The sequence below is a fragment of the Saccostrea cucullata genome, unplaced genomic scaffold, assembly GCF_032062105.1.
Source record: "Saccostrea cucullata isolate Sc308-1 unplaced genomic scaffold, CSIRO_AGI_Scuc_v1 ctg978, whole genome shotgun sequence".
In the NCBI taxonomy this organism is placed as follows: Eukaryota; Metazoa; Mollusca; class Bivalvia; order Ostreida; family Ostreidae; genus Saccostrea; species Saccostrea cuccullata.
In genome coordinates this window covers 78773-93218 of record NW_026940388.1, presented here as the reverse complement: position 1 = coordinate 93218, position 14446 = coordinate 78773, and the positions used below count along the sequence as shown (strand labels likewise).

The 14446-nt window shown below is 33.6% G+C and overlaps 1 protein-coding gene across 1 annotated transcript in view; it reads left to right on the top strand.

Annotated features, from left to right (window-relative positions):
* Positions 1–449: 449 nt before the first annotated feature.
* Positions 450–14446, top strand: part of LOC134255325 (uncharacterized) — a gene marked incomplete at its 3' end in the record, with an annotated part of 92696 nt that continues 78699 nt past the window's right edge. The window contains exons 1-3 of the mRNA XM_062737847.1: positions 450–581; positions 13909–13999; positions 14111–14144. Coding sequence (XP_062593831.1) covers positions 450–581; positions 13909–13999; positions 14111–14144 — 257 coding nt within the window. The remainder of the gene's footprint in view (positions 582–13908; positions 14000–14110; positions 14145–14446) is intronic.

Genomic DNA, 14446 nt, shown 5'->3' with positions numbered 1-14446 from the left:
CTAAATGAAATATTGAAGAATTGCTTCAAGTTAAAACCATTTTCAAGCGATATGGGACCATTTTCAAGGGATATGGGGAAATGACGCTTTTTGTGATGTCATAATGCATTGACTAAAGGGAAAATTGCTTCATGTTCAATACATGGTCATAAACAGTTTAAGTGATAAATACTGCATTTTTAACTTAATTTGAGCAGCTTAGATTTTTCAGAAATTCTCAGGACCAAAAAGACCCTTAGTGGCTCTTGCTCTTAATTATGACGTCATAATGTATATATCACAGGCTTAACACATTCACAATATATGATGTCATTCGACGTTTTTTACATGCATTTTAGCATCATACGCAATGAAGGGTATGGAGATAACGAACAATATTTAATAAAACAATACAAAATAGGAGCAGAGAAACACGGACCTCTAAAACATCAGAGGTGGGATCAGGTGCAATGGAGGAGCGAGCATACCCTGTCGAACAGTCACATCTGCCGTGCGCTCCTTGTCACCATCGGGAAATAATGGGAAAACCCGTCGTCAACCCAGGGTCTATAAACAATGGACTTACAGCCAGTGTGAATAAGGTCAGCCCGCATCCGTATCAATGACAAACTGCATTTGCCGACAAGGCCATTGCATCGGCCATAGAACTCACGAAATGATGACGAGAACGTGAAACGAGAACGTCCGCACTCTTGTTTCATCAACCCGTTTTTCAATGATTTACATCGTTTCAAAAACCGCCCGCACGCAGAGCACTACCCCGTGCACCAAACCGATTGATAGATACAAACTTCACACGCAGGCGACGCAGGCACATCGCTGCATAAGTAAGGAAAGTTGACGATAGAAAAGTTAGTCATCACGTTTATCACAGAGCCCGGTGGCTAGATCACCATTAACGTCTTTTTCAAGTAAAATATCCAAATATGAAACAGATGTGTCAGACTCTGTGGTATCTTTCATATCAAGCTCAACAGGACATATCGTATTGAATTAGGAATGGAAATTACCATTGCTAATTGACAAAACGTCGTTGCTATATCTAAATGTCGAAGAATGCAAATATAGATCTGCTAATAATGGAGCGCAATTGGTACTCCTGGGGATTCCAATAGATTGTTGGAAGACCTGGTCTCCAAAACCCACATAAATATTGTCAATAAGAAACTCAAGCAGCTTTTTGATGTCATCTTTAGAGTCTGTATGTATTTTTTTTCTCGGATGTGTACATGGACTTTCTATAATTCTTAAGTCTTCACGCTTTAAACAACGTGAACCAAAACCAGCTTTCAGTATCAGAAGAGGACGCTTGGCCATTATTCTTTTTTCCAAAAATGTCCCTTAAGGCATAATTTATACTTAAAAATTTTTTTACGTAGAACATTGACCAGGGGATCAAGTTTTTACGTGGAAAATGATCCCCGGTCAATATTCTACGGGTACACGTTTCGTCATTACACCTGCATTCCTCTACTAACAGCCATTCCTTACACCACAATAATTATGTGCAATTGCAAATCAGTCAAATAAATGCACAAATTCCATGAAAAATTTACATTTGCTGATGTATTTCCTTATATAACAATGCTAAATAAATTAAAATTCAATTTTCAATGACATACAGTTGGTCACATGATCAGTTTTTGTTGCCCAAGGAAAACAAACGGCACGAGCATTTGGAAAGTTCCGTTTATGACGTCACATGACGTAGATGATATATTATGTTGCATTTCCAAAGCAAAGTCTAAGTAATTTCTGTTTGAGAAATGAATTAATAACAACCCGCGAAGCGGTTTATAAAAATGCGTAAACTGCTCTTACCTAGGTTATAACAGTATAACATGGATTGCTGTTTAATTATTTCTGTATAATTAAATTTTCAATCATTAAGTATAGAAAACAATATATCTCCCATAACGGCATCTTCAAACTAATAAAACCGGTCACGGAAGCCTAGTGGTAGAGCGTTCACTTTGTGATCGGGAGGCTCGGGTTCGATTCTCGTTCGCGGCGGCGCGTCATACTTAAGATGTAAACATACGTAGTCACTTTTCTTTCGCCAAGCGCTCGGCACTAGAAGTGAAAGTCAGGTCTTTCGGATATGACCTTAAAAACGTAGGTCCCCTGTCGCGATAGGCGCTGGCACGATAAAGAACCCTCACTGCTCAATTGCCCTGAGTGCCGAGTATATGTCTAGATTTAAAGTCCTTCACCGGCATAAGGTGACGTCTCCATATCAGTGAAAAATTCTCAACAGGGGTGTACATGTTAAACAATATACATTCAATCAATCAATCAATCAATCAATCAATCAATCAATCAATCAATCAATCTATCAATCAAACTGTTTAAGGAATGAAGCGCATTTCAACTCGTGTTTCACGATATAAATATTTACATCCACTGAATATTTTTTCCTTTATTTCTTAAGAAAACCCATTGTGTTAATCACTGCATGAACTACATGAACTACAGTAGTCATGTCGCTTGTACAGATTTCTTGATCAGTGGATGTTCCATCAATGAAACGTATAAAGATGTTCGCATCTTAACACAATAATAAATCTGTTTAATCCTACTTTAAATGATTATTTAAACAGATATAAATAAAAACAATAAAATGTCTTTATTTCTTTGTAATTACTGGAATTAACGGTCGCAACTGTTGCAGAAAAAATTTACATATGTATTTTTTCTGCAACAGCTGCTTCCGTTACATTGTAATTCCAGTACTGGCTCTAAATTCGCTCTTGTGTTCATATTGACCTATGACTTTTACAAGAGAAATATTTCACAAGAGCGATTTAGAGCCTACTAACAAACAAAGAAAGCATTTTATTGTTTAACATAACTTAGGACAGTTTACGCTTTATAAATCGCGTGGCCGCTGATCAGATCTACTTTAGTGCCTTTTTTGATCTCGTAACCAACTTCATGTAATACCGCAATGAATCAATAAAAATGATATCTTATTTCTTTAATCAATACAGGGCTTAAATAACTAAATAGAAACGAGAATATATAATATACAGGGAAACTTTCGCCCCTTTCGCCCTACCTTCATTTAAAACGGGACCATTGCAAAGAATACAGCTGAAGTTTTTAAACAAAACTATGTTCTGGGCAAATTTAAAATTTCCGAAAATTGTTTGCAAGTGGGAAAGGGCAAAGATAACACGGGGCGAAATTAGCAATGTATACAGTATATACCCAACCCAAACGGACGAAAAAATATATCAATGCAACCAATTTATTATTACGACAAATGAAGATCGTAACAAAATCAAATTTTGTGAAAATCAATAAATCGATAGAAAAAATATGAAATCAATGTTTCATGAAAATACAATCATATTTTATTATTTCACGTCAGAATAATCTGATTAGCATGAAAGAATGCTAAAATAAAATGAGGAACTTTTATTTAATCATATTAAAATTATATACCGATATGTCTCGCGATAAGTCAGTAAGTGAATTTCTTATTAAGTATATTGTATATTTAATTAATTGTTACACTCTAAATTGAACACGTACTTTGGGAATATTGCATTAGAAAAACTAGTCCCCTACATATACCACTTTTCTAATTTTATCTAGACATAATCTATAAACAACATTCTTGTAAAAACCTCATGGCACGAAAAAGATCCTTCATTGCTCAATGGCCTTGAGTCCCGAATATAGGACAAAATTCGTAGCTCTTAACAGGCAAGTGGTGGCGTCTCCATATTAGGGACTTAAACAATATACAATCAATCATTAATACATGTACATCCATTTCATTTGAAATTTAATCAATAAAGTTGCATATTGTTGTTTAAATAAAATTATTCAAAAAGGAGATACATGTAATTTGTTTCTTTACATTTCAGCAGCTCTACACAGACTGTAATAATTGTAATTTTGATATCTTTACTCTATGGATAATAACTAGTTAAAAATACAGTCTATCAAATGATCAAATGCTCACTGATATAATTGTCCCTCGCTTTCACTGAAATGCGGGGGGGGGGGGGGGTATTAATTTGGGTCGTTCTGATCGTCCGTCCGTCAGGAAAAGGTCAAAGTTCAAGGTAGTAAATTTATACATTCTCTACTCTGTGTGTAAAACGTTCGTTTCCTGGCAATATCTCAAGAAGATTTTTAGCTTTTGCAATGAAGTTTTATACAAAACTCCCTAGGGCTTCTCTTACCCTTATCAAATGTCCCACTATGTTTGTTTTATTAGTATTCAATGCATTAAATGTCGCTTGGCACTATTTTTAGCACTGGGGCGTGTGGAGAGTTGTAACATATAATAAAGGTTGTCGGCGTACTTTATAATCTTATTACAACTATTAGACATGTTTAGTAAACGGTAATTTAGACACCATGTATTGTGTTAAATTTTGACAGTATCGAACGAGAATATATATATACATGTATGTGTTTGCATATAATCTACGAAAGAAGCAAGTGGCTTCGTGGTGTAGGGTTATGAATCTCGTATAAAAAAGAAAAGAATAAAAAAAGACTTTCCCTTAACATGTGAGACGTCCCCGGTTCGAATCCTGATGAAATGAAAATTCAGCATGTGAAATGAAAAAAGATATTACGTCTGGCTTGTACAAACTCATGCAATCATTATTATAGTGTGAAAAATATTCTATATAAAAAGAATATTCTATGCACATGATAAAGAATGAGCAATCATATCTTATATCCATATTGGCATTTTTTTATTTGCTTCAATATGCATGCATACATTTAATAATTCTACAAATTCAGGGGGATCCGCACCCACCTTACTGTGCGAGCTCTTCTTTTTTCCCTCAACGGGGGCATGAATTCCCTGAATTAGGTTGATCATACCTATTTTTAAGGTTATCATTTACTCATTGAATTGTCGACGGATTTTCCCATTATTTCCCGATCATGACAAGAAGCACAACGCAGAGGTGACCTGTCGGCAGGGAATTCTCCTCCATGGCACCTGACGAAATCTCTGATGTTAAAGGGGTCAGTGTTTGCTCTGCTCCTAATTGCTGAAACAAGAATATCAAGCAATCTCGATTAAAGTCATCACTTTGAAGTTCTATATCCCCGTGGGGATCCGGGTTAGAATAGGTCCTCAGTACCCCCTTGCTTGTCGTAAAAGGCGACTAATTAGGGTGGTCCTTCGGATGAGACCGTATAAACCGAGGCCCCGTGTCACAGCAGGTGTGGCACGATAAAGATCCCTCCCTGCTCAAAGGCCGTAAGTGCCGAGAAAGAGCCACTTTGGGCCTTATTTGGCCCTGGACATTTCTGAAAAATCAAAATCGCTCAGTTTAGGTTGCAAATGCAGAATTTATCACTTTGAGTGTTGGTGACCACGTATCTATTAATTAAGACGTAATTCCCTATCAAGTCAATGCATTATGACGTCATAAAATGCGTAATTTTCCTCATATCCTGTAAATTCCTTTGAAAATGACCTAAAATTGAAGCATTTTTTTCAATATTACATGTAGAGCACAACCTCTGATCCAAAATATGTAAATACATAATGAAAGCTCTGTTTCGGAAGATCATAAAACATGTTTTATTTTTTGGATCGTGGGCTGTGCTCATATTTTAATTCTTTGCTGAAGGTAGTCAAATACGCATGTTTTCTGCAAATTTCAAGAACATTGCAATTTCTTAAACCTGTTTTCCAATATCTGGATTCTTAAAACAAAATTTTATTATTGAAAATGAAAGCACCAAGTGTCTATTTTATTTTGATATATGAAATAGGAAAGAGGGTGATAGCTAATTAATTGATATAAGTACAGGGCCATTTTATGCACAAGATGGCTCTTGCTCAAATTTGCAGCCCTTCACCGGCAATGGTAACGTCTCCGTATCAGTGAAATATTCTGGAGAGGGACGTTAAACAGTATACAGTCAATCAATCGAAGTTCTATAATGGTCAGTACAATGACCTTGATAGCAAATACAGTCTATCATAAAGTCAAATGTTGACTGAAGAAAAAAATATAGTACACATCAACTTGAGGGGAAAAAAAATAATCATGCTCGGACTTCTGACAAGTATATAGCTTTTTTTCTCACATGGTTTGGGTATATTTCTAATTTTTTATTATTTCAAATGTACCTTATCCGTGGGTTTTTTTTAGTAATCTTTTGTCAATCAGGTGATCCTAACAATCAAAAGTTAAAATAAAGAAAATGTGTACCAAAAATGTGTACCAAAAAGTATGTGTATTATCGCTTACTAGTATGCTGTTTATGAGGTTTAATTTACTTGGGTGTGATACAAATCCCTATCAGCCCCACAGACCCATATCAGCCCTGCAGGGCTGATACGGCAATTGCGACAACAGGCATATCACATATATATGCAATTATCCTGTATTTATTACTAAGTATGTACTGAATAGGTTTATTTTCCTTCTTAGGCATGCATATTGTTATTTGCCTTTTCTTAATTTGTTGGAAGTGCTTGGTTAGAACAAACGGCTAGAACTGCTTTTTAACTTACTTCCTTTTCGCTCCTTGAGGAGCATGAGGCTGCAACCGTCTTGGGTCATATTTTGCAATTGTAAATGGTGACTCTTTTACATGTTATTTGTCTCCATTTCCACGGATCTTCTCCAAAACCACCTCTTTTATTGCAGGTACCAATCAAGAGCCTGTTTTGTAATACTATCTAGAGATTTAAGTGGTGTGTGGCCCATCCATCTCCATTTTCTTTTCTCTATGTCGATGTTGATTTGGTTTGGTTGGTTTTCTTCCATAGCTTGCTGTTTGAGATAGTATCAGGTCATCTGTTGTTAAGTTACATATGGCGGATAAATTATTCATAAAAAGGAGTTTTAATTTCTTATCGGTTTGGTCTAAGAACCATAAAAAGAACTGCTTTGATATCTGTGTTGAAAATCTTAATTTTGCTGTTGATGGAACGTGCTTTAGAATTCCATTTTTTTGGGGGTGGGTGGGGTCAAAGCACGTCTTGCTTTGTTAATTCGGCATCTAGCACTGGTGAATTGTCGGTTTTTGTGATGTTGTCCTTATGTCACTGGATTGTTACCTATTAAATGTACAAGTATTTGTTATTGATTCTTATCATCTCTGATATTTCGCTCTTTATATATAGCCACCCACGTTGCGCAGTGGTTAGAGCGTCTGCTCTAGAGTCGAGAAGTAAGGAGTTGATCCGTACGTCGCGGCTTCAAATCCCGCTGTACGATGTGGAGACCGGTCCTTCGGAAGAGACCGTATAAACCGAGGTCTCATGTCAATGTAGGTGCTGACAGGAAAAAGACCCCTCAATGCGCAATGACCTTGAGTGCCGAGTATAGGACAAAATTTGCAGCTCTCCGCCGACAAACGGAGGCGTCTCCATATGAGTGAAAAATTCTCGAGAGGGACGTTAAACAACATACAATCTAAAAATCTTTATTTTAAGGCCAGTCTTTTGAGCTTTTGATACCAAGCATGACTAAATCTTCTGAGTGTGTGGTTATCTGTGTTGTGTGTTGTGAGTAGTTAATTGATGTCAATTGCAATATCCACATCCACAATCTATCTGGTATTGATTCACTGGATTCTGGTTTTACTGTCTTAGTACATGAACCGTATGATCTCCTACTACCAAGATCATACGGTTGGTGAGAAGATGCAGACCCCTCTTTTTCCTGTTTCCACATTAAAATGATGTCGACATTAAATTTAGCTATATTGAAGATGCAACTGATTAATTTGCGTTCATATATATTTCGCATAATAATAATAACATAATATATTGTGCACTTTGCCTGCAACATTACTAAGGAGATATGTTTCACAATGTTGCATGTAAAACTTACTATCTCCTATGTTTAGTTAAGAAGAAATAAAACAGCAGAGTCAGTCATTGCCACTGTTTTTGAGTTAGCATTAATACTAGAGATCTTTTTCGTGAGAAAATGTCAAGTGATTCAGTTTCTCTTTTCCAACTTGTATAACACATGTACATATAAATGATATAACGCACGTGTAATGTTTTAAAATTGCTTCATATTTTACAATACAGTGTTGACATATTTTAAATTTAAATGAAAATTCATTATATTCAATTATAATTTCTCTGCTCTAATCGTTTCTGTGTTGCCGTAGACATAAATATATCATGTCGACAAATTAATTGCATGTCAATTTTTTTCAAATGGACGCTGACATAAAAAAAAAATTAAAGGTTAACCCGGTTGCATTTTTTAAGGTAATTAGACATAATCAGTTTTATAAAAAAAAAATCTGACATAAGGGGGGAGGGGGCAGATTTAGTGTCTCGTACCAGTTTGCTAGATTTATTATTAAAGGATAAATGTTTTGTAATTTCATGACGCTCGTAAGAATAACTGTCTTAAAGTTGAAACAAAAAAGCATCATTTAACAATTACTTCGATTTCAACAAAATCTGTAGATAAGAATTACTTTAGAAGTTTTAAGAAAGGGGCGAAAAAGGAGACAACTGGGATATGTCGTACTTTGCCATATTTGATAAATCTTTGTACGCTTTGTTATATACTGTATATACCGAACTAAGTCACGGGATAGATTTACATTCGAGCTTTTCATAAAACATCTTTTTAAAGGCCTGCAATGTTGTAGAGTTTTTTGTTATAGGGAACTGCGTAGATATTTTTTCTAAACTATTTGTGGACCTTGTTTAAGTAATCTCAGTGAACTGGCACGTGTTAACCCATTGCATCTTCAACCTTCCAAACACAAAAGATGCATATGGTGTATGTAATATTAAATGTTTAAATGATCAAAGATGGTACGCAATTGAGAAAACAAAAGGCATTTGAGTATCTGTTCCGTTTTCCTTCAAATCTAATCTATTCATAAAAAAATAATTTTTAATTTATGTATTTCAGTGGATTTTAAGATGTAAAATGCAGCAATCTAAATAAATGTCAACTATTTTTAATTCGTTCTTATTCATCTCAGTATGAGAAAGATTTAAATGCTTCAAATATTTCCTAAATAGTCATTGTATTATAACAAAAGAACTGTACCATCGAAACTCTGGAATATTTTCACGTTAAATGATCACGTTAAGACCCTTTGTGTAAAATTAATAAGCACTTAAGTGCACTGAAAGGCAACGAAAGCAATATATATTATCAATGCTATTGGAAATCAGGATAATCCCTTTTATTTTTAATAGGTCGAGAACCTGCGTTTTCTGTTCAAGGTGTCAATGGTCTAAACACAAAGTGTTCACTGAAATAAGCTCAATACTTATTACTCAGTACAATAGATGAGTTAGTGCATATCTTCTACGCAGTTACATTTTTAACATAATTGAACTTCTACGCAGTTGGATATAAGATAAACATAACTATGTCAGTTCTTTAAAGAGATCCGTTTTATGAAAAGCTTATTTTAATTTTAAACCTTCAAAGTCACGTCCCTGACTTGACTGAATTTTGTATTATTAATAGATAACCAATCATGATTCATAAAAATGTATGGAAAAAATAGACATCTTTAAATCATCCTATCAGTTGGCCCCTATTGAAAACAAAATTTTAGAGATGTATTTCTAAGGTTGCGAAGTTATTCATTCTTCGTGTATCTCTTTTTTCAATTCAAGTTATACGATAATTCAAATTTATTTTCTTTGTTGGAAATATTTAAAATATTAAAAACTGACATGATTTTGAAGAATTTATTTTCTCCTTAGAATTGGAACCATTGGTATGGGTACCAATAGAGAAATTGAATCCCAGTTCGTTTAAAATACGAATTAAGGTAGTCCGATCCTCAGGTTCATAAAATAAGCAGTTAAGTAATCAAAAATATTCATAAAAGTATCTCTGAATCCACAGAGTTATGTTAATTTATCTACAGTATTTCTTTTAATTTAAAGATTAAAGTTAATCATATTGTATAGGGAAAATCGTCAAATCTCCAATATTTTTTGCAGAAAAAGTGAATAGGAATATCAGCTATGCATTTTCTAATTGCAAATTGACCAAAAAATATATTTTAAGTTATAAAACGATATGTATCCAGGCATACAGAGAAATTGTCATGATTTTCATACTTATTTGGTATTTTTTGTCTTCTATTTCCGTCATGTATTCTATAATACATATTGTAAAAGGCTTTTGCTATCATTGCAAAACACCACAAATCATTTCTCATTTCATTTCATGCTAATAATCATTGGTATCTAAGGCTGGATTCAAGAAAATCTTATTTCTCTAAAACTATTTTTTTTTTTCGTTTCATAGGGTATAAATGTCAACTTTTATAAAAACTTTTCTAAGACTTCCAAAAACCTTGAATCTTATAAAGATGAATATAATGAAAATTGTTGCATGAAAAAATTTCATTTTCAGCCTTCATTTTTATGCATTTCAAATTAAATATGAATTTTTGGAGTTATCCTTCCTGGCTGAGGATCGGATATCCTTAAAAAAAAATAGCCTTACAAATTAAGACATTGTTGTTACCTGCTTTCTTAGCAGGGGCCAGTGCAAACGGATCGTGTTATTTATCTAATTCACAATACCTAAATAGCATTGATTAATATTTAAAGAATATGGGGAAAATGTATGCATATATTAATGTCTCAACAATAGAAGAAATAGTAAGCAAATAATAGTATGTAAATAATAGTTAGAGATAGTTATTTGCAAAATTCAGTCTGTTTTTTCTTACATTGTTCTTTTATGTATTTGCTGAAATGGGAATTACATGTATTCATAAAACTTCATTTGAGTATTTTGAAAAAAATATTAATATTTTTATGCTAAGTTGGTCTACATTAAATATTTTTAGATATATTTTAAAAAAGGAAAATGAACCCAAGTTTTGCGTTAAGGTTATCCGATAAAGATAAGATATTTATTACCCAAGTTTGTGTTTTATCTAGGATTATTCAGGACATCAGAACTCATCGTATATAATTCTTTTTAACATTTTTACATGTAAGAACAATACAACTCATTGTTTATAATTCTACTTAATATTGTTGGGGACATTTGAACTCAACATTAGAACTCAATGTACATAATTCTATTTAGCATTTTTAAGGACATCAGAACTCATCGTGTATAATTCTTAGTTACCAAAATTAGATGTATTTCATGCATATACATACATAAACTTTTCTCTGTGGTCAATATATTTTCACATTAATGAATACAAAAAAAAATTAGTCATTGACCTTATTCCTTTTTGGGATTTAGCCATCCTTTTAGATTATAGATGTTTTTTATTCAACCTGATTTGTTCGCTCAGTCGCCAATCAGAAGTAAAGAATGCAGGCAACTCCTTTAAATTATTTCTTTTATGCACAGCATGCACTTCATTGGCTCTCCTCAGGCGGTGACTGTGACACATTATATTCGATATTACGCCATCCTTTATTTTTTTTTAAACAAAATCTCTTTAAAAGAACTAAAGTAAAGTCTAGTTAACATTTTTTTCCTCTATAAGACGGAAGCAAAATACACTGAAAATAACCTTACTATTTCAAATTTACACACACTAATCTAGTATCTGTGTTTTCAAAAGTTTAACCAATAGCGTCTTATTATTCTAAAAGCTTCATATTATTTTCAATAAATATAATGCGTGAATATATCATCTCTTACACTCTGAAAAAAAATATTGATATCTAACATAGAAAAGAAGCATGCATTTATACATCTCTTTCTTCAAATTATTGATCATATATTCTGAAAACGGAAAGGGAAATCGTATTCATCGTGAATTTTTGAAAGGGTTGCTTTAATATCTTTTAACCCCAAGTGTTTTTTTAATTGTCAGTTTGATTTTTTTTAACAATAAATGATTCAATTCATTCATATTTGTTTTATAAATTATTTAAACATTTGTATTCGATATCTTTACCATGTTAACCATCTGAACTGGAAGCTGTCTATTAATGGAACCAAACACTTTTCGAATTTGTTGAGGTAATATAAAATGATTTTGGACGGGTCAAGGCATACGTGTATCCAGTTTTCCACAGGTCAATCCCTTTATTAGTATTTTATGTAGTTTGATAATTAATCCCTTTTTTCACTATTAAGAGATTCTCTCTACTTCTTATAGTTTATTTAACGGTCTTAACATTTGCTTTTCTTGTCTTTCTATGTTTATTAGAACATGTACTTTGATGTGTTTGTTCCTCGAGATACCGATTTACCAATTCATTAATTTCTGATAGTTTGTTTAGATAACAATTTATGTCTTAAGTTTGCAATCTTATCTTTTTTGTCTTAATTTGAACACGTATTTTTGAAAATGACTTCGCCTGTATCACATTCTTTATATTATCCAGGTCTTCTGCAGTATTTAGACTTCAAATTCTATCTTTCTTTAAGTTTGATGTAGAATTTTGATTTGTGTCTTTAAGTTTTTCAACATTCTAGTCAATATTATAGTTTCATTATTTTACGCGAATACTTTATATTGTGAAATGACCCTTAGATGTCAAATCGCGAAACTGTCCCATGGGGATCCGGGTTAGAATAGGTCCTCAGTACCCCCTTGCTTGTCGTAAAAGGCGACTAAATGGGGCGGTCCTTCGGATGAGACCGCATAAACCGAGGCCCCGTGTCACAGCAGGTGTGGCACGATCAAGATCCCTCCCTGCACAAAGGCCATAAGTGCCGAGCATAGGCCTAAATTTGCAGCCCTTCACCGGCAATGATGACGTCTCCATATCAGTGAAATATTCTGGAGAGGGACGTTAAACAGTATACAATTAATCAATCAATCAAATCGCGAGAACAATAATTCGGGAGAAGACATTTGATTTAGAGATTTTACATACATTTCAACGCCATAAAAATATAAGCGAGTAATTTTATTTCGCGAGTGGTGCTTTTCGTGAAATTACGCGATGATTATTTGAGATAAACCAATACGCAATGTTCCGTCTTTCTGGGTTTGCTGTTCTTGTTTTGCCATGACTAACAAATGATGATCCGAATCTACGTTCTTATACATAACTAAGGTCAATGATATCAAGCTATACTAAGTCAATTATTTTTTTTTCCTCCTGATTTCATTCAATGAATCCCAATTTTTTTTTTACAGGTATTCATATGTAAGAATATGGAGCCACCGATAAAAATTTGATAACGAGACGAAAACAATCCCTGCTTTTGTCAGCACTGTATGCCAAGGGTTTATAAGGAGAGTTGATAGAAATCACTGTCTAGTTAGTAGAGTATGCCGGGGCATAGCTAGAAACATGAGATAATTTGCATACATGTAACGGGAAATACGCGTTATGCATAAATTATCCCACGTTTCCAACTATGGTTGATGTCCCTTGCATACTCTACTTACTAGACAGTGATTCCTTAAATTTCTATTTAATTGTGAAATAAAATTGTAAATTCAGATTTTAAAATGTAGACTGATAGATTTACCCAAAGCATCACATGTCAATTTCAAAAGTCACCGCCCATTGACGTCGAACAGAAAGAGAGTCAAACAAAATATGAGATTTACATGCATATTAGGCCTCCTTAGCGTCAGAGGCAAAGACAGACGCACGATCGAGATTTACATATGGCCTCCTTGGCGAAATTTACATTCCCGTAGAATGATCAAGAAATCAACTTAACTATAACTTTCAAAGAGTTGTTACAGAGAAAACAAATAGAAATTGAAAATACCATTTAACCATTGGCTATTGCTGACTTGACAATTTTTGCATTCATGTCACACTTTGAGGTTTAATTTGTCAAATTAGAATTTCATCTTCTCTTTTGTTAGATTTCCCCTCGGGTGGGTGGGAGCCCTATTTTTGAGTACGATTTCCGGGGTATATAGAAACAATATTAGAATGAAAATACAATATTCTAGAATTTAGAACAGACTTAACGGTTAGAATCAAACCTATGTGTGATATTTATTTTACAGGTCAGTTATACCAATATCCTTTCCTTGAATGAAGGACAAGAACTGCTATTAAAAGTGCACACCTTAAATGTTGCCCCAGTGCAGCATCCAAGTAAGATTTATTAACCTGATATTTCATTTAGAATTCAGAATTTTTTCAAACAATGAATACATTCCAATTTGTGAACACATTCAATTTATTTATTAATTATTTATATTTTAGATGTACAGAGTTCCAACTATGACTTTTCCAAATGGTAGGTATTACATGTACAGTAATTGTTTATGAACCTTGGCTATGTGTTAGTCCGAAATAAAACTATTCCATATCTCTTGAAAACATTTTGAAAACCATACAAAATGTAATTCACACATTTTTGTGTATCTAATACTTATTTTATCAATCGATTTAGAATCTTCATTATTTTTAGCCTCTGGTTTGATTAAATTAAACTGGAAGCTGCAAAAGATACATTTATGCCATTAAAGCATTACTTTTGGCTATTCTATTTCAAAGCGCATTTGGTAAAACAAAAAAGATATAAAGAACAATTTTACC